General features: G+C 40.6%; 1 protein-coding gene across 5 annotated transcripts in view; it reads left to right on the forward strand.

Moving 5' to 3' along the window:
- Window positions 1-19,761, forward strand: part of RBMS3 (RNA binding motif single stranded interacting protein 3) — a 670,995-nt gene that overhangs the window by 128,629 nt on the left and 522,605 nt on the right. For all 5 annotated transcript variants that reach the window (XM_088462760.1, XM_088462762.1, XM_088462759.1 and 2 more), the window contains one exon: window positions 17,430-17,596. In XM_088462760.1, the coding sequence (XP_088318886.1) occupies window positions 17,430-17,596 (167 nt within the window). The remainder of the gene's footprint in view (window positions 1-17,429; window positions 17,597-19,761) is intronic.

Genomic DNA, 19,761 nt, shown 5'->3' on the forward strand with positions numbered 1-19,761 from the left:
ATCTACTATGGGGTCCCAGCGCTGGAACAGCAATGTGTGGATATGTGTCCCGCTGGGGACACATCTCTCTATCGCGATGGCTCTGGCATGGAGCCAGGAGCCTTGGGTAACGGCTGCGCTGCACTAGTAAGTAGCGGCACTGAGAGCCAGCCAATCACGGCTCACAGAGTGCTACCCAATGAGAAGTTGCCAAGTGGCAGCTTTTCATTGGCTCACAGATCCGGCCGGCGGTGAGCTGGTCCGCAAGCTGGGATTGAGCATTTCAGCATGGACCCAATGCTCCAGGCCCCAGCTCCGTTCCAGCTGCAGTGTAGCTAGAGGTAAGAGGAGAGGGTGTAGGAGGGAATATGTTAATGAGAGGGGCAGGGGAGTGAGAGAGATGAATAAGCAGTTAGTGGTGTAGAGGGGTTGAGAGAGGGGGAGCCAGTTAGAGAAAGGGACAGGGGGTGAGAGAAGGGGAAGCAGGCAGGTAGAAGTGTAGTAAGTGAAAGGTGCAGTGGCTGATATAAAAGCAGGGGCTAAAAGGGTAGCCACGCTCACTATTCTGTGGTGACCGCACCTGGTGTCATCCAGTGCAGGACAGCCACTGGAGTGAGAGTTGGGGGGGGTCTGGATTCAAATCTCCATACCATCACCTCTAAATTCCCACTTTGAGCACTGTGTATATATATATATATATATATATACTGTATATATATATATATACATATATACACATTTGTACAATCCCCTACTGTATACTACATATCTCATTAATTTGAATGATGTAAGATGTAATAGGACAGGGGGCAAGGATATCAACAAAATAGTCCTGGCCTCAAAACCAAATACGCATGCTATCATTAATAGCATGGGTGCAGTGAAGGTTATGCTTTCAGACGGGATGGGTACAGGATGCCGGTGCTCTGGATCCCGGCAGTCACAATCCTGACGCTTGCATCCCGACCAGGTTACAATCCTGACGGCTTTTGTTAAGTAACCCTAACCTAACCTCTAACCCTTCCTCCCAAGTGCCTAAACCTAACCTTCCCCTCCATGCACCCTAAATCTAACCCTCCCCCTTAGTGTCTAATCCTAACCCTACCCTTAGTACCTAACTCTAACCCCTAACCCTCCCCCTAACTCCACTACTTACCTTCAGGATGCCAGTGATCGGGATGCCGGCGCCGGTATTCTGATAAATGCCCGGATTCCGGTGTCTGCATTTTCAACGCAGGAATCCTTGCTGTCGGGATTCTGAACATATCCCATTCAGACATGGCCTTCATATTTAGTGAATATTCATGTCCATTCAAAGATAGTAGTTTTGGCATCTTTAGATCATAGGTTCATAAATTGTTTGGTAACAAAACTTAAACTTAAAAAAATATGAGGAAGGCTATAAGGAAACTGGCCCTTGCAATCAAAACATATCTAGATCTTCATGTGCACTGTCAGACTTTCGACCCCATCCAATGTCTGATCAGACCACAACATCCTGATTGAAAACATAATGTAATTTAGCATTGGCAAATTAAATATGTTCTCTTATAATGAGGTAAATTCTGACTCACTGTACAGATGGCCAGTATTTTGAACTGCCAAGAAGTGAACGAAAACATTTTTTATGATTTGGAAATATCATCAGTGAAACTGTCCAAAATCTTTTAACCCATATTTCTACGTGGGGAACTAATTTTTAATAAATTAGTTGTTTATATTTTTCATTCATTTCCTTTGTGGATAACTTACAATAACATATGTAATCCATTTTGTTTGTTTGATCTTTAATGACAATTAGCAAAGTGAGTACCCTGTTCCTGCTGCTGAAGAGAAAACACAAGATATATTCAAAAGTAAACTATAAACTTTTATTGTAATTATACCATGATATGAAATTTTCCAACAACATTGCATCATTCTGTACTTGCCTGCACTCCATATTTTACCAGATTGTATGTGGCAGAATGTTATAATGTATTTCTCAATGGATGAAGTAAATTATAATAACGACGGCTTAAATCCCTTGTACTCAAAATGTAGATGTCTTCTACTACAGATCAGGAACCTCTGGCACAACATGCTACTGATTAAAACTATTTTTTAAATTGTGTTTTTAAGATAATTTAAAAGAAAACTTAAAATAAAACATATATTTATACGTCCAGAAATATTATAATTTTTTTTTAATATAAATTAATAAAACAAATTTGTGCTCCTAAACAGAGCATTAGATCAAGGGAACCATAACAAGATTTTGGAAGGATACTCACATACATGAAGCAGATAGGTCTTCAAACCTATGGTTAACTGATCAGTCACAGACTTACTTACTCCTGATATTGATCCAATACTGTGTAGCGTTCCATAACCCATAGAGAAGAAGATTCACTCATTTCTACTTTTCTTCTTTTATCTTATCCAAATTTGGAATGTTTGATTGTGTGGTGTAAGAGATTTTACTTGTTCTGTAAAATATCAGGAGACATTCTTGTATAGTTTTCATCCAGGTCCAAAGATTACTTTATTACTGTTGGGGCATCACATGGCACTAATATTTAATTTCAGATCATGTTATATTTGTACCATATACTAACAACTTGTCATTTAAAATATACTAGTATTTTGCTGGGTTTGTAGCTGTTGTGCAGGACCCCCACTATCCCACCTCTCTTTTTCCTCTCATTCCCTTTACACTCCCACTCTTCCCATCTCTCTTCCCATCTTCCCCTCATCCATTGCAGAGTGTTGATGCAGGTCATCGCTGCACTTACTCTGGTCATCTCCCAGATATGACACGATTGCGGTTTCCCCAGGTGCTGTCACTACTTAAGGGTGATATTCGGCTTTCCTCAGTGCTGTTGCGCATGGGACTTCCTGCTCCACAGACTGCTGATAGCTCTCTTCTGTCTGCGGCAAAATAGCAAACGGCGGCGCAGAGAACTTTTCCCTTTAACTTTCACCACAGGGTTCCTCATTCTTAATGGTGTCAAGCACATTTGCACTAAACAGACACCATACATGATTATATACTGTAATAGATACCTGTTGCTGCTTCATTAATACATGTGATCAGTGGTTAGTGTACAAATGTAGGGGCTTACTCTGTAACACAGTGTAAAGGGTTTTAATGATGCAGTAATCCAGAGCAACCAATCAGTGTTGTCGGAATTAATGAAAACTAATACTCATTAGTTGCTGTCGGTTTCAACATGTATCCTGTTAATGCATAAGTGTTTTTACAATGTACAACACTTGGGTGTGTTTTATTTAAATTAGATACAATCCATACTTACATGAACAATGTACAGGACAGTTTCATCTAAACATGCATGCATACAATAAAGTGTAAGTCAGTACAGTACATTAATTTACTGTAATATAATTAGACATAAAATAACCTAATTGATTATCTATTACAAAACATCCCATGACTTTTGGATCATACAGGTTGAGTCTCCCATATAAAAATGCTTGGGACCAGGGGTATTTTGGATAACGGAATATTCCGTATTTTGGAATAATTGCATATCATATTGAAATATCTTGGGAATGGGACCCCAATATACACACAGAATGCATATATGTGTTATATGCACCTTATACACATAGCCTGCAGGTCATTTTATACAATATTTTCAATAATTTTGTGGCTCAAGCAAAGTTTGTGTACATACATGAAATAAATTTATGTTTCATTTACACCCTATACACACAGCCTGAAGGTAATTTTATACCATATTTTTAATAATTTGTGCCTTAGACAAAGTTTGTGTACATTGAACCATCAAAAATCAAAGGTTTTATTATCTCAGTCATGCCAAAATGATTCCGTAATTCGGAATATTCCGTATTTCGGAATATTTGGATATGGGAGACTCAACCTGTATCATTATATTCTATCATATTCTTTGCACCAGGGAAAAACAAAAACCATTGCTGTGCTCTCTGCCACCAATAGCAGAAAACCATCAGATCTCTGCCATTGATGGCAAAGCTATCGATCATGGATGGCTAACCATCGATGGTTACTAACCAACGATGGTCGTGGCTATCTCTACAAGTTACTTATTTAGGTCACAGTGAAGCCATCATTCAGCCATTATCTACTACAATTCATCCAACAACTTTTGGATTATTATGTTTTATCATGTACAAAGTGGGCTGGTATTTTCCTCCTCCCATGGACCATAGGAATACTGGGTGGATAAAAGAGCTATAATGAGGCTGCTAGATTTGCTATTCTGGCAGATTAGAGGTAGCTGATTGTGGGGAGCATCTAGTAGCATTTTACAAGGAATGGATCTAAGCATTGTTGGTGGGTGCCTGTCAGAAGCGGATGGCATAGGTAGACCGCTGCCCAGTTGGCAGAGAGGGGAGATGGACAGCACAGCATTCTGAGGCAGGGAAAGCACTAATGTGAATAAAGGGACAACTACTCGGTACTTACTAAGTACTGTTTTTCTTGAAACATTGGCCCTCATTCAGAGCCGTACGCTCTGAGCAGAGCGCACGCTCTGAATGAGGGCTGGCCTCCATGAAAATGGAGCGTCCTCCTGGACGCTCGTATAGCTGTGGGTCACCACCCACAGGCTATACGAGCGTGCAGTTTGATGGCCGCGATGGTCTTGACCATCGCGACCATCGAAACTGCGAGCCGGAGCCTGCGGTTGAGGTTTTCAACCGCAAGCTCCGGAGTGATTTTGGCTCTATCAGAGCCAAAATCACTCCCACTGACATCACTAGTGATGTCAGTGGGCCGGCTTCTGAGGCGCCCCCTTTGATCAGACACAACGAGCGAAGGACTTTCCATCGCTCGTCGCGTCTGGCGCATGCGCACGACGGAGCTCCCTCCGTCGTGCGCATGCTCAGTCCAGAACATCGACCCACTTGCGAGCGGACAGCCGCTCGCGAGTGGGTCTGAATCAGGCCCATGGTTCACACTGGTTAGGGTGTTAAAATGAAATAGATGCAGCTTATTCTGGAAAATACTGACCTAAGCATGAACACCTAAGGTGCTGACTCCTATGGGACTGAGGGCCTGATTCAGAGCCGGACGCTATTTGCGGACGGTCGTTCAAAAAAAGGGTCCGGATATTTAAATTGGGCGCTCGCTCTTTGCGGTGTGTTGACGCCTCTATGTCTGAGCGAGCGTTCGAAAAATGCGCTTGCTATTTTGTAAAGACACCCCTTTGCCGTTCGCATCACACGTCATCTCCGGTATTTATTAGATTAATCGGGAACATCGAAAGGCATCTGAACTGCTCGCAGTGGTTGTGGTAGGATTTTCTTACCGCTATCACTGCAAGCAGTTCAGGCTAAAAGACAGCCAAGTGACGTGGTCGATGACGCTCCTTTACTAATTATGCACTCCCATTAAACGCCCTTTTGACCGTTAGGCATGCCTGCTTTTGGATCTCCACTCCCCCGTTTTCAACGGTACATTCTGTCAATCAAATTAGCAGCCCCTCGCTGTTTTACGAGCGCACGATTTCCGACCGCAATGACTGGTTTGTGCATGCGCATTATGACCCATGCGCATGCGCAGTTGTGCGAACATCGCCAGAGCGAACGAGCGGCCTCTTACGAGCGGCTCTGAATCAGGCCCTGACTCCCTACGGTGCTTACTTCAATTAGACTAACTTCCTGAGGTACTGACTCCTTGAGGTACTAGCTCCCATGGGACTGACTCCCATAGGTGCTGACACCCATTGGACTGACTCCCTAAAGCACTGACTCTCATGGGACTGACTCCCTCAGCTGCTGACTCCCATGGGACTGACTCCCTAAGGTGCTGACTCCCATGGGACTGAAAGTCGGGAGCAGCCGTATCTGTGACTGTGTCATATTCCGGTCGCATGTCAGTGACTTTATGCAAATGCCGCTACATATCCCTTACTTGGTGTACATCCATGCGTCCGAATGTGCAAGGACTGAGACTCCCTTTGTCAGCATCTGTACTCTGAAATACCACTTGGTGCATCTTTAGATGCCTTATCCGTCGCATCATCAAAACTTTGACTTGTCCTATGGCAGGTGCAGATTCCGTGTCTGAGTATGGCCTCTAATGTGAGTGATTCTGCATCACTCTACACAACCATTTTCCGAAACACTCCCATCATACACCCATAAGACAGACAATTTCCATGCATCCACTAAACCATGTCCCTGTCACCTCCCAAACAAATCTCTAAAACTGTGTGTCTCCCATGTGCCTCAATCACATCTCTGACTCTGGGCCTGATTCTGACCCGCTCGCGAGCGCTGAGCGCTCGCAAGCTGGTCGATGGTGCCCTAGTGCGCATGTGCACGATGGAGGGAGCTCCGTCGTGCGCTTGCACGAGACCCGAATAGGGTCTCGCACCAAAGGGGGCGTGCTGTCGATGTTGATTGACAGCACGCCCCCTTTTTTGGGCATGCCGGGGGCGTTGCTGCCCAGACGGAGGCATTCCCATGGGAACACCTTCCGTCTGGGGCCGGCCCCACTGACATCACTAGTGATGTCAGTGGGATTGCTTTTGGCTCTGATAGAGCCAAAAGCACTTCTGGGCTTGCGGCAGCGAGACCCTACCGCAGGGTCTCGTCGCAAGCCCGCTCGCATAAGCTGTGGGTGTTCACCCACAGCTATGCGAGCGGCCAGGAGGCCGCTCCAATATTAGGTAGGAGGGCCCTGATTCAGAGTGAGCGCTCTTGTCAGAGCGTCCGGCTCTGAATCAGGCCCTCTGTGTGCATGCTAACTAGACACATGCACAGTACAACTTAGATTCATGCATAGGCAAACGCAGGGGGGGTTTCCGTCTGCCTGGAAACCCCCCTCCCCAGCACACACCATGACCACAATAGAAATAGTAATATAATAGAATGTTACTAGCGCTGCATGTTCTTCTCAGTATAACAAATGAAATGATTAGCACCACCTGTTTATCTTTTAAAATGTGTCAGCTAGTAATAAATATATCTGTGCACCAGCTAGGACATGTGGAAAACATGCGCTGTTAGGGGTGCACTGCTATAGACCATCAATAGGGTTAATTATTAATACTGTATAATAATACACTATCCAGTACATAAGGAGACCAATATGCACATATATATGTCCAGGGCAGTGCTAGGTTCTTCTGCCACTCCCCCAGACTCCCGGACTTGCTCCAAATGCTCAGGAATGATGCCCACATCTGATTAAAAAACATTCTGCTCAGACAGGATGGACCTACTGCCACTTCTAATGGCTTACTGTGATCGCTGGTCCTGTATATGATGGAATTATGCAACACAATATACTTTGTATGACGCATATTAAAGCTGGTTAAGTACTAATTCTGGCCTCATCATGGACTGGCCACACTCGCTCTAAAATAAAGCATTTGGAAACCCCCTTCTAGAAATCCTGCGTTTGCCACTGTCATGCGCAGAATAAAAATCATATGCATCCAGTCAGGGCTGCCATCAGATATCATGGGGCCCAGGACTTATAAGTTAGGCAGCCCCCACACTCAACGTGTTTCTGCAACAGTGTCTTCCCAGCCAGCACCCCTACTGTCTCCCCAGCCAGCACCCCTTCTGTCTCCCTAGACATCACCCCTTTTGTTTCTCTAGGCAGCACTCACATCCAGCCCCTCACAGCCCACAGACACTTACCTTCTCCTATGTCTTCTGGCTAATCCTCTTCACGCTGTGGCCGGATCCTCTGTCAGTGGTGTGATGTCATGACTGACGTTTTGTGCACCTTGTCTCAATAAAAAAAAACTTTATTGTACCAGTCAGCTTCAATCCCCCACCCACACTTTTCTCTCTCTCAGCAAACCCCCCACACTCCTCTCTCTCAATGTTCCCACCATGTTCCCCTCTGTGTGTCAGTGATCCTCACACACATTACCCTCTGTCAGTGAGCCCCCCTCCACACACACACATAACCCTCTGTCAGTGAGCCCCCCTCCCCCCCGTACACACACATTCCCCTCTGTCAGTGAGCCCCCCACAGACACACACACAGTCCCCTCTGTCTCTCTGTGATCCTCACACACATTCCCCTCTGTCAGTGAGCTCCACTCCCCACACACAAACATTGCCCTCTGTCTGTGAGCCCCCCTCCCCACATACACATATTCTACTCAGTCAGTGAGCCCCACCCCCCACATTACTCTCTGTCAGTGAGTGCCCCCTCTCCCCACACACACACACACACACACACATTCCCCTCTGTCAGTGAGCTCATGGTAAGGTGGCTGATCTGAAGGAGGGCCCAGCCACCATGAATTATAGCTACTGTTACAGCTGACAGTGACAGCTGCTGCCCAGCACTGCAGATCCTCACTGATGAGCCGGTATGCACTGGGATCCTGGCTGCCGCTGGCCCATTACCCCGCGGGCCCCTTTCTCTGTCCGGGCATGGGACTCCAGGCCTTTCAGTCCCCCCATGATGGTGGCCCTGCATCCAGTGATGAATTGGGGCCCCTAATTGGCCCCTTAATTGTATGCACACATACATTGGAGATACATGTGGAAAAGAAACATGGCCATGCCTCACTGGTGTTTTGCAAATCATGGAGTAGCCTCATGACATGACCCCATGTCTTTCTGCATGCCAGGCTTTTAGGTGGCCTGACTGGCCCATTAGGCCATCAGCTCTTCTGGCATTTGCCAGTGACAGATGGCCAGTCCTCCCTGACGGCATCAGATGACTAGCGCAGGGAAATACACCTAAAACAATTGTCCTAATATTCAGAATTTAAACTATTCTAAATGCTGCTCACTCATTCACATCTTCACACATGGAAAAAATAACCAAACGTATAGTGTTTCTCACAAGCAGTATTTATCTTGGCACGCATCATTCTCTGTGTAAGGTAATAACCTACTATAACATAGTGCTTTGTCACTCACAGCTGTATTGATTGTTCCACTTACAAGAAGTCAAAATGAGAAAGAAGTACACAATGGTGTCTTGAGATTGCTAACAATCCCCCTACGGAGTGGGAGGCATGTGTTTAGTTCTTCTTCAATGGCTTGTTGAATAGAAGTGTTGTTTTTTTTTATTTTTCTATTTTACTTTTATGTTACATTAAAGCAATTTTGTGAAGTTTTTGTATGATCAAAATACAGCTGTTAGCTATGCTTTTATAAAGGGAGTGGGGTGGCTTTATTAGAGTCTATAAATACCTTGCATGTGGGCAGCCAGTTGTGAGAGAATATAAACGTTTATTCTTCAAACATGATCAAATTTGGAGAAAAAAAAGTGAATACTAATTTGAAAACTAGTATGATTTCCTAAAGGAGATGAGCATTTGTAGGGCACCCCATCATAAAAAATGATGGCCTTCTCCATACAGTGAATAATAGGGGGCACCACCTCAGACCCCACCTGTTACATGAAACAAAATGCTGGAGTTCGCATAATGCTTCTCGTTATCTCTGTACTGATGTGCTTTAGACAGTGTACATAGTGAAGCAATAGGGCAATATGAAAGCTTCCTTCAAGTATTATTGTAAGCAATCAATGGATTTAGTCCACAATTGGCTTGAGCCACAACACAAGCAGGGCCAGATTAAGAGCCGCATGGGCCTAGGGCTGAAAATTTGTACTGAGAAGAGGAAAAACTGTGAGCGGTGCTGTGTGGATGTGGCCAGAGCCACATTGGTGTGTACATCCCCCATCACTATCAGCCACACTATCTCCCTAAATACATATAAATGGAAATATTTTGTGGGAAATCTAGTAAACTTATTTAAATAATAATGATTTATTGCTGACTGGTAATCATGCTGTCATAATGATGGGCCTATTTTTATGTGGAGGCCTGGGGGTATATTTATTATTTTGCTTGATTTTGGTCGATTTTATGTTTAAGGATCTAAATCACGCATTTATTAACAGTTGACTTTTGACATCTGTTTTTAAATGATGTAAAAAAAAATCATCTCTAAGTAGATGTGTGATTTAGACCCTGAAACACACAATCAACAAAAAAATCAACCAAAAATCAACCCAAATCGACTTTCAGTAAATATACCTCTAAATCACACATTTATTAACATAATCTTTTAACTTGTTTAAAAAAATTATGTCATAAACCATCTGTTAGTAAATGTATGATTTAGACCCTGAAATACAAAATCGACCAATATCGACCTTTAGTAAATATACTCACTGGAGCTGTAGCTCCATCCACGCCAGTGTTAATCTGGCCCTGAACACAAGCCAGTTTGTGGCTTCAGGCAGCAGGGCGCCTTCCCTATTTGTTAATTTTTGTGAAGTGGTTGTGAAGAGTTTAACTATATTTTTTTCTCTTTGAAATGATAGTAGTATGAGATATTAATGACCCTCCCATCTCTGTTCACTAGAATGGAACTTGGGAAATTGTTAAGATTGCTACTACTGTTTTAATTTGATGCAACGCTGCAGCAGTTTTCACCATTACTGAGGTATTGCAGCTGATAATATAATATTGTGTTTTCAACTATAGAGTTGTAGATATATAAATTAAAATTTTTATAAATCACATTTTAATCAATTGGAATATATCATCATCATTATTTATTTTTAAGGTGCAATAGATTCCTTTGTGTAGACAATCGTCATTCAGTAATCACACATATAACTACAATATGCATAATAACAGACACTTGAATACAGTTAGCAGAGAGCCAAATACATGACTAAATATGAATTTAAACAATATAATTAAGTGTATGTCTCTTTTACATTAAAATAATCTGTAATGAAATCCATTTAAGAATTTCTACTCTATATAACAAGTAGTAATTTTTATTAAATCATAATAACAGTTTAAATATTATATTTCTTTCAATTAATTCAATTTAGTTGTCTACAAAAAGGGTCCATGTTTTAGTGAGGTTTGTAAAACAAAACAATTCACCATATAAGGAATTAATTGGTATTTTTTTTTATTTAAAAAGATGTTTTGAGATTAAAAAACAAGTTGTTTAAAGTGAAAATTAATTCAATTTACTATTATGTATTTGTAGAAATATAGAAAAAAAAATTAGTCGCCACTTTCTAAATTATTAACTAATTTTTAACTAAAAAAAAAAAACATGCACAATGCAGTGTATCAACTATTTTTTTGGATATGCTTTTTCAAATTTTCACATCAAATGGCAACTTTAAGTTTATATGTTTTATTTTTATAGTCCAATAATGCAAACAAAATATACAGTAAATGTTCTCTCTACCTCCATATGCGTACACACATAAAACTTAACAATTATTGCATAAAAAATAATATTCTGAATTTTTTTTTATTTAACAGTGCTTTAGTATGTTAGCAAAAACTTCTTCCTTTCCCTTCTAGCTTGTTTTCTTTTGTAAAAATGCAACAATGCTTACTATCTTCAACCTAGATGTGCTGAACAATCTTTATATTTTTTTTTAAAAAGAGACAAACATAATTTAAGACTCAAAATTCATTACATAATTACACATTTTCCCCTGGGAAGAAACTGGACTGAACAGTACAGGCAACAAACAAAATATTTTTTTCTTTTGCTGACTTTGTGTTCAGCTGTCTCCAGATACAACTAAAGGTCATGATAAAAAATAGTATCTCATGTTCTACGTTATTAAGAATTACGTTTTTTCCTTTGTTTCTGTAATGGGAAACATTTTGTAATCTGTAGAATAAAACCATGTCCTTTCAACAACTATGTAAAAATGTACTTGACTAGTTAGTACTGTATCTGCCCAGTTATTATCTATGCTATAATATTACTATACATTCCTTTTTATGCACTCTAGTCTCTACAGCATCTGTTTGCAATCTAAAAGGGAACTTGCATCATATGTCAGGAATGCTGGCCGAACATACTTTTATAATTGTGGCTTTGTTTTTGTTATAATGTTTAGTGCAAATTTTGAAGCATTATAAATCAGTCATGATATTAATTAACAATGGTCCACATTGGTTATTTCCTGACCACAGATGTCACATTTATAGTGCTTTCTTACAGAAAAGGTAGCCTAGTGCATTATTTATACAAATACTTTTTTAACACTTTTTATTAATATCAAGATAGATGCTTAAAAAGTATATTTTTGTCATTATGTGCCAGAGAACTTGACTATCAATAATATTCTATCTTATTTTGAGCTAGTACCAAGCAAAGTCTGTCTTTTTTACAGTTTTTTATGTTGATGTACAGTCTGTGGCTATTAAATAACAAGTCTGTACTTGTAGAAAATAAACCATACTGCGTGAGTTAAAAGGGAGTAGGGGAACATTGACTATCCCAAAAAAGTTTTTGTAAGTTTCACCACTCTCGCAGAGATAGTTTGCTGTCAAACAGCATTCAAAAAAGTTGCGTTTTCCAATGCATAGTAAAAAGGCTTAGTTCAAAAGTAGAGGAACTTGTTAAATTAAAATTTTAGTTATATTGAACAAATTACCCACCAAATCTTTCCGTATGTTAGCCGAGGCTTACAGGGTAGATTGTATGTCATGTGGACGTGTGTTTGAGTGGCACAAAAGATTTAGTGACAGTTGCGAGGATTTAAAAAGGGAGAAAAAATACCAGCGCTAACACAAATCACTATACTCTAATTGAAATGGTCAAATGGACGGTTTCTATTATAAATCGTGCATTTATTACAAAATACTTGTCACAATTCATCTAAAAGAGAACATATACGAATAACAATTAAAGTAGACCAATTGGGTATAGCCAAGAATGAAGAAAGCACGTCAAAGCAAATCCAAATTCAAAGCCACTTTAATTGTTTTCTTTGATGTCAAGGGTATTATTTGGAAAACTGGGTACCAGAAGGCATAACAGTTAATAAACATTGCTACAAATATGCTCTAGCAACTTTGCAGGAAAGAATCAGAAGAAAGAGGCCAGAGTTGTGGAAAAATGGTTTCATCATCCATCAGGACAATGCACCAGCCCACACAGCACTCTCTGTGAAGCAGTTTTTGGCAGAGATACAGATTACAGTGCTAGAACACCCTCCATACTCACCAGACCTAGCACCATGTGACTTCTTTCTTTTCCCTAAAGTCAAATCTGTACACAAGGGAACCTGTTTTGCATCAGTTACTGAGGTAAAGAAGCAAATGACAGCTGACAGATAATCAGCTACAGCACAGCTTTGACCTATGAAAAATAAGAATGCAGCGGTGTGTGGATGCAGAAGGGGAGTACGTAGAATGGGAACAGAGATGAAATGTATATAATATAATTAAACGTAAATTATAGCATCAGTCTCGTTATGTAATAGCTGCACCTCGTATAATATCATAATGAGAAACTCACATAGTGGAAATAAGTCTTCATAATAAATGCTTTCCAACTTTTGGGATCTCCCTGCTGGGAAATCCTGTAGAAGAGGGGTTTAAGTGGCATGTGCATGGGGTGAGGTGGGTGAGATCTGCAATTATTCCCAGAACTTCCAGGAGTCAAGGAGAACTCATTGATTTTTGGGAGTCTCCCGGATACTCTGTGAGAGTAGACAAGTATGTTTTAATGTATCATACTGTATAAATGTTTGTATTTTAATACAGTATAGCATGGTATTGAATTCCATTATAGTGCCTCTGTTTTATTTTATGAGAAAATTTAAAGTCTCTGCATTTTACCATAATTTCCTAAGAAACCCATTAAAGTTGTGCAGGCACCTCAATGAGCCTAGGCACGCTACATTAGTACTGTCTTTGTCCCCATGATGGCCATCATCGCCATTACATTGCTATATCAGAGATCACATGAAGAAATTCTTGATTGCATAAATCACAGAATGGAGAAACTATTTTCCTCCCATAAAGATTGGACAACATGACATGTAATATCTGGGATATCATTGCTGCTTTGTGGTCAGCACAAATACCACATATCCCCTGTTTGCTAGTGTGCATAATATAAACTATGAGCAGAAAGACATAGAAAGAATACTACTGTAGCCATGTCAAGGAAGATTAGAGCTCATTTAAACGGATCATATTGTGAAAGAAATGCTCTTATCGTATTACAAAGACATTATCATTTCCCACAACATCAGCTCATATATGATCTTCCTACTAGATGGAATTCTAGCATGGCTAAGCTTGTGAAAAGAGTGGCCTTTAATGACTATATTATGTTACAATAAAAACGTGGGAACTGTCTTTTTTTTCACCTAAGTAGCAACTAATGGGAGGCACATTTGTGGATTGCTGTGCTCTTTGATGAGGTGACCAAGTTTGTTAGCAGGGATTATTGTGGGGTTAGCAACCTTTTACCTATTATTTTCCCCAAAGGGAGTCTTTGCCAAGTGACACATTCACGTACTCTGCAGTCACTCAGAGGGTAAGAAAAGGAAATATGCTAGATAAAAAATGTGTCAGCGGTAATGAGCACAGTAATGAAATTCAGCAGACTCACCAAAACTCTTCCTCAGGGAAAACTAGAATTGAACACCAAGCCAAAATAATGTAATTTAATAGAAGTGATGCAGAAGTTTTTTTAAAAAATAAGCCAATTCTGAATCTATAAACAGAAAATTAGGGAACATACCTATATAACCATATATTGCTTCATAATGATTATAATTAACTGGAACAAAGTTTTGCGGATGCGGTGGGTGGGTGTTGGGTATGACACCTATGCAAAAGAAGGTGTAGCATATACCTAAAAATATATACACCGTGCCTTGATGGCTTTGTGTTCCTTAAATAGCCTATGAAGTTTTTTTTTTACATGACCACTTCACTATTTTTTATTTTACACATATTTGGCAAATGTCTGAATTTTGCTCTCTAGCTTATACTAGCCTGTAGTGAACAACACAGATTTTGTCTGAGAGACGACAGACCCTCTGTCCATGCAAATTGCTTTACATTTATATACCTTATGTGTCTGTTTTAGTCTGAATGGTAAGCACAGACTGTTTTAATACATTTATTATGTTTTTCTTACTGTAAGTTATGTGGCTTATTTAACAACATGGTGAAACATGACTTTAATGAGTTGTGAACCATAGCAACCAATCGTATTATAGCTGCCATTGTCCTATCTTAGTTTGCCAAATTAAAGCTAACATCAGATTGGTTGCTCTAGATTACACCAAGTAATTAAACCAGTCTCTATACATTGGCTTTCTGATACCAAACATGTGACTCTAGGAACTACTGTTCATTTACTCACATTTCTCACATTTCTTCTCCAGAAATGGCACTTTATTTGGTATGCTTGAATAACTTAGCATGATAGATATTTTATTTTTATGAATATTATTGAAGATTAGGTTAAGGAATAACTGCCTCAGAAATGGAGGTGCTAGTTGTTTTGAAAAATCTGAACTATTTCTCCAGATGTCAGGTATTGAATTTTCCTTAGCTTTTTAGCTGCCAGGCTCAGTCAAGCTGATTTTAGTAGAACACATAAGCCTATGCATTATACCTGTTTTCCTCTCTTGGGGAAGGCAGATGGCAGAATGCAGGAGTCTGTTCCTCACCTCAAAGCCAACTCCTTCCATGCTGAGTCTCTAGGAAGCTAAGAAAAATAACTTAAATGGTTCATAGTAAACATGCAACTACTGAAAGTATTACCTTAACAAGCAAGATTTTCCAATTATATGCAATATAGTTATCGCTTACTTGTATTTGAAAACAATGACATATTTATTATGTAAACACAGAGTAAAAGAAATACAGTCAAAACAATAAAATAAGAGTCTAACACTGGTGTGAACATATGCACCTATAGCTGTCTGCTACATTTGGTGTGTATAATATATACAAAGGAAGATGAATAACTACATATAGAGGAGCATTTATCAACCTGCACTAGTTTTATAGGAACCTTACATCGCTGCTCTATGTTAACAGCACAAAACCGTACATGTACCCAACTTTAACTGAGGTCCTAAATGTTGTGGCTTTTATCACACAGATTCACACAGATTCAATGCTGGTGAGTGCATTTGTGAATTGATCTAGATTCACCCAAAGGTTAATAAACACTGTCTCCATTTACAAAGCCATAGTGAATAGGATAGTCTATTTGGTAAATATGCAAAGAAAGAAATAGGAAGCACTGAGTGGAATTATATGTTCTAGTTTAGGATAAGGAAAAGTATGTACAACTTGTATTTTACAAGGTGATTATTTAATAAAATATTTATAAAGACATACAATATAAATTAATGTATATTTAAAATTTAAAATAGTGGGTAGTTATCTCATAGGCTCTATAAAAGCAGTTATTCAATCAATAACAATTCTAGTTCCAATACAATGTTTCCCTTTTGAAGAAAGTTGCAGTGGTGAGTCATATAATTCATACAGTATTAATAACAAAATGTATTCATTCCACAACTTCCCATAAATAGTGAATTAGGATACAAAAGGCACATGTTTATAGCAATTCATAAAGATAAATAACAAATGCCTTAAAATTTTTGTATCTGTGGGATGCAAACAGAATATAAAACACAAATTAATGTATCAAACTTTGAAATGTGGTCCCTGAAATGGAGTAGAGGGGGACCTGAAAGTCCATGTGGATAAAAAGGGTATAAATAGGAGTAATGTGTACCATATACTCTATATTTAATCGCTCTATAGCGTGGAGTCAATGTTGAAATAAGAATTTATAGATAGAAGCTGGATGCATTTGTTATTTATCTTTATGAATTGCTATAAATATGTGCCTTTTGTATCCTAATTTGTGCATTTTCTTAGGGCCAGACGAGTGGGGGCAGGCCGGATGACTAGTTGGGGCAGGTCAGATGACAAGTGTGGGCAAACCAGATGACGAGTGGGGGCATGCTGGATGACAAGTGGTGGTGGGCTGAATGATTAGTGGAGGTGTGCTGGATGACGAGTGGGGGCGGCCTGGATGATTAGTGGAGGTGTGCTGGATGACATGAGGGGGTGGGCTGAATGATTAGTGGAGGTGTGCTGGATGACAAGTGGGGGTGGGCTGAATGATTAGTGGAGGTGTGCTGGATGACATGAGGGGGTGGGCTGAATGATTAGTGGAGGTGTGCTGGATGACAAGTGGGGGTGGGCTGAATGATTAGTGGAGGTGTGCTGGATGACAAGGTGGGGGTGGGCTGAATGATTAGTGGAGGTGTGCTGGATGACGAGTGGGGGGCGGCCTGGATGACGAGTGTAGGCGGGCCAGGCGACAAGTGGTGATGGGCTCGATGATGAGTGGGGGTAGCACTGACAAAAGGGGGAGTGCCAGAGGAATGGGGATGGCCCCTCTGTCTTAAGTGCCCTGGGCACCTTGAAGGCTTAATCTGGCCCTAGCTAGCTGTAAATAGCTCAGTCTCCTTCCTGTGTATAATACAGTACAACCTAGTCAGCAATGCAATTAGACAATTATATTACCCTACAGGACAAATTATATAATAAATGAATATTAGTGTTTGTATATTGCTTGTATATAAAAATATAATTTAATATTACTGTAATTATTTAGGATTTTAATATTACATTATTTTATATTTCCAGCAGTCTTATGCACCAGCTCCCCATCCCATGGCTCCCCCCAGCCCCAGCACAAACAGTAGTAACAACAGCAGCAACAGCAGTGGGGAGCAGCTGAGTAAAACAAACCTGTATATAAGAGGACTTCCACCTGGCACCACAGACCAAGACCTCATTAAACTTTGTCAACCGTAAGTCAAATTGAAAATTGTATAATGTATGTACTAGAATACAAAGCAATCATTTTGTTGGCTTTAGATGTTTACTTAGATTTTCATGCATACATTATTTAATTAAAGTGGTTTTACTTAATTGTAACCAAAACTAAAGCATCAAAAGTAAACAATAAATAAACATGCATTTACCATGATAAAAATATTGCAGTAATTCAGGTGAAAACAGGGAAAGTGTATTAAACTTAGATGTCTATGATTAACAAATTAGCAAGACTCCTTGCAAATGAAAATGGATTGAAATATATAAATGCAGTATGCATGTCTTATTCAGTAAAAAACCAACTATAATGTGTGTGTCCATTTTTATGTATTATATTTAGTTGTGTGGTATTCTAAGCAATTCTGTGGATTCGTCTTTAGACATGATCCATTTTCAACATAAAACCAAATTCCACGACTTTCCTTTTAGCTGTGCCACTTGCACACAGATACAAAGGATGCACACACTGTATGCAAATAGCACATGCAACGTCCTTACTTTCTGTCACCTTGGTTGTCATTGCAACCACTATGGTTATTCCTGCCCAAGCGTTCATAGCTCTGTACAATCCCGAAAGCAGTGTTTCCTCCATTTATCTTAACATCAATTCTGGGGTAATTCAAAACCAGTAAGCATTTGCTCAGTCCTAAATGTACCATGGACTTTGTAAAGGGGATGGGTAGGGGATGGCAGTGCTCGGGATACTGGGGGTTAAAATCCCAATGCCGGCATCCTGATCAGGTTACAATCCCGATGCTTCCAAGTAAGTAAGCCTAACCTAACTCCTAACCCTTCCCCTCCCTCCCGCAGCCTAATCTTAACTTTCCCCTCTAGTGCCTAAACATAACCCTCCCACCCCGCAACCTAAACCCAACCTTTCCACCCCCGTAGCCTAAACCTAACCCTCCCCCTAGTGCCTAACCCCTAACCCTCCCCCCGAGATCCCAGCGGTCTGGATGCCGACGCCAGTATTCTGATGTGTCAGGATTCCATAGTCGGCATTCTGAACGCCTGGAATCCCAGCGATTGGGATTATAACCACGTCCCATTGTAAAGGTGTCAGGCAGTGGTGGCTCAAAGCATGGGCTAGCAGGGCTGTTGCCCAGAGTGCCATAATCTGACTGGTACAGCCCTGCCTTAAGATTATTGCACTTTCAACTGGCTGGCTATGGAAATCCCCACCTTCCTCCTACCCACTGATATTATAGGTAAACGCATTGGGGAAGGAAACAGGTGATTGGAGGGGTGGCAACACAGGACGGCACTGGGCATTGAAAAACTTAGCAATGGCCCTGGTGTCAGGATATTCTTGACTGGCAAGAGGAGACTCTTTGCAACAGGCAGATTGCAGTAGGTGGGATCTCTGTGCAATAGGCAGATGGTAGTTGGTGGGATTTCTGTGCAACAGGCAGATGGAAGTTTGGAATCTCTGTGCAACAGGCAGATGGAAGTTGGTGGGATATCTGTACAACAGGCAGATGGCAGTTGGTGGGATCTGTGCAATAGGCAGATGGCAGTTGGTGGGATCTCTGTGCAACAAACAAATTGCAGTCGGTCAGATCTTTGTACAAGAGGGAGATGGGAGTCAGGGGTCTCTATGCAGCAGGGGTATGGCAACTTGGTAGCTCATTGTGTCGTTGGTGTATGACACTTGCAGGGTCTCTGCGATGGAAGGCATGTCTCTGCAATATGAGGTATGCAATGAGGGGCATTTCTCACAACACATTGTTTATTTCTGTGTATTGTATGTCCTACATCGATGGGCTATTTTGTAGCTAAAAGATTTTACATTATTTGATTAACAGAAGGGGGTGGGCAAAATTAAAAGGATTTTTTGTGGGAGATGTATGTATGTGTGTGTGTTTTTAATACCATGTGTGTGTGTTTTTTACAGCATTTTTACAAAGTGAATTCCAGTTCTCATTGATATCAGGATATATTAACACTAAGGGGAGATGTATCAAACTTGGGAGAGAAATAAAGTGGAGAGAGAGTACTAGCCGATCACTTTCTAACTGTCATTTTACAGGCTGTTTTTTAAATATGTAAGTTAGAAGCTGATTGGATGGTACTTTAGCTCAATACACTTTAAGACTGATGCAGATCCGCACCCAAGTGGCTGTGCAATTCCGTCCATCTA

This window comes from Taudactylus pleione, unplaced genomic scaffold (assembly GCF_031769625.1).
Source record: "Taudactylus pleione unplaced genomic scaffold, aTauple2 ptg000053l, whole genome shotgun sequence".
NCBI lineage: Eukaryota > Metazoa > Chordata > Amphibia > Anura > Myobatrachidae > Taudactylus > Taudactylus pleione.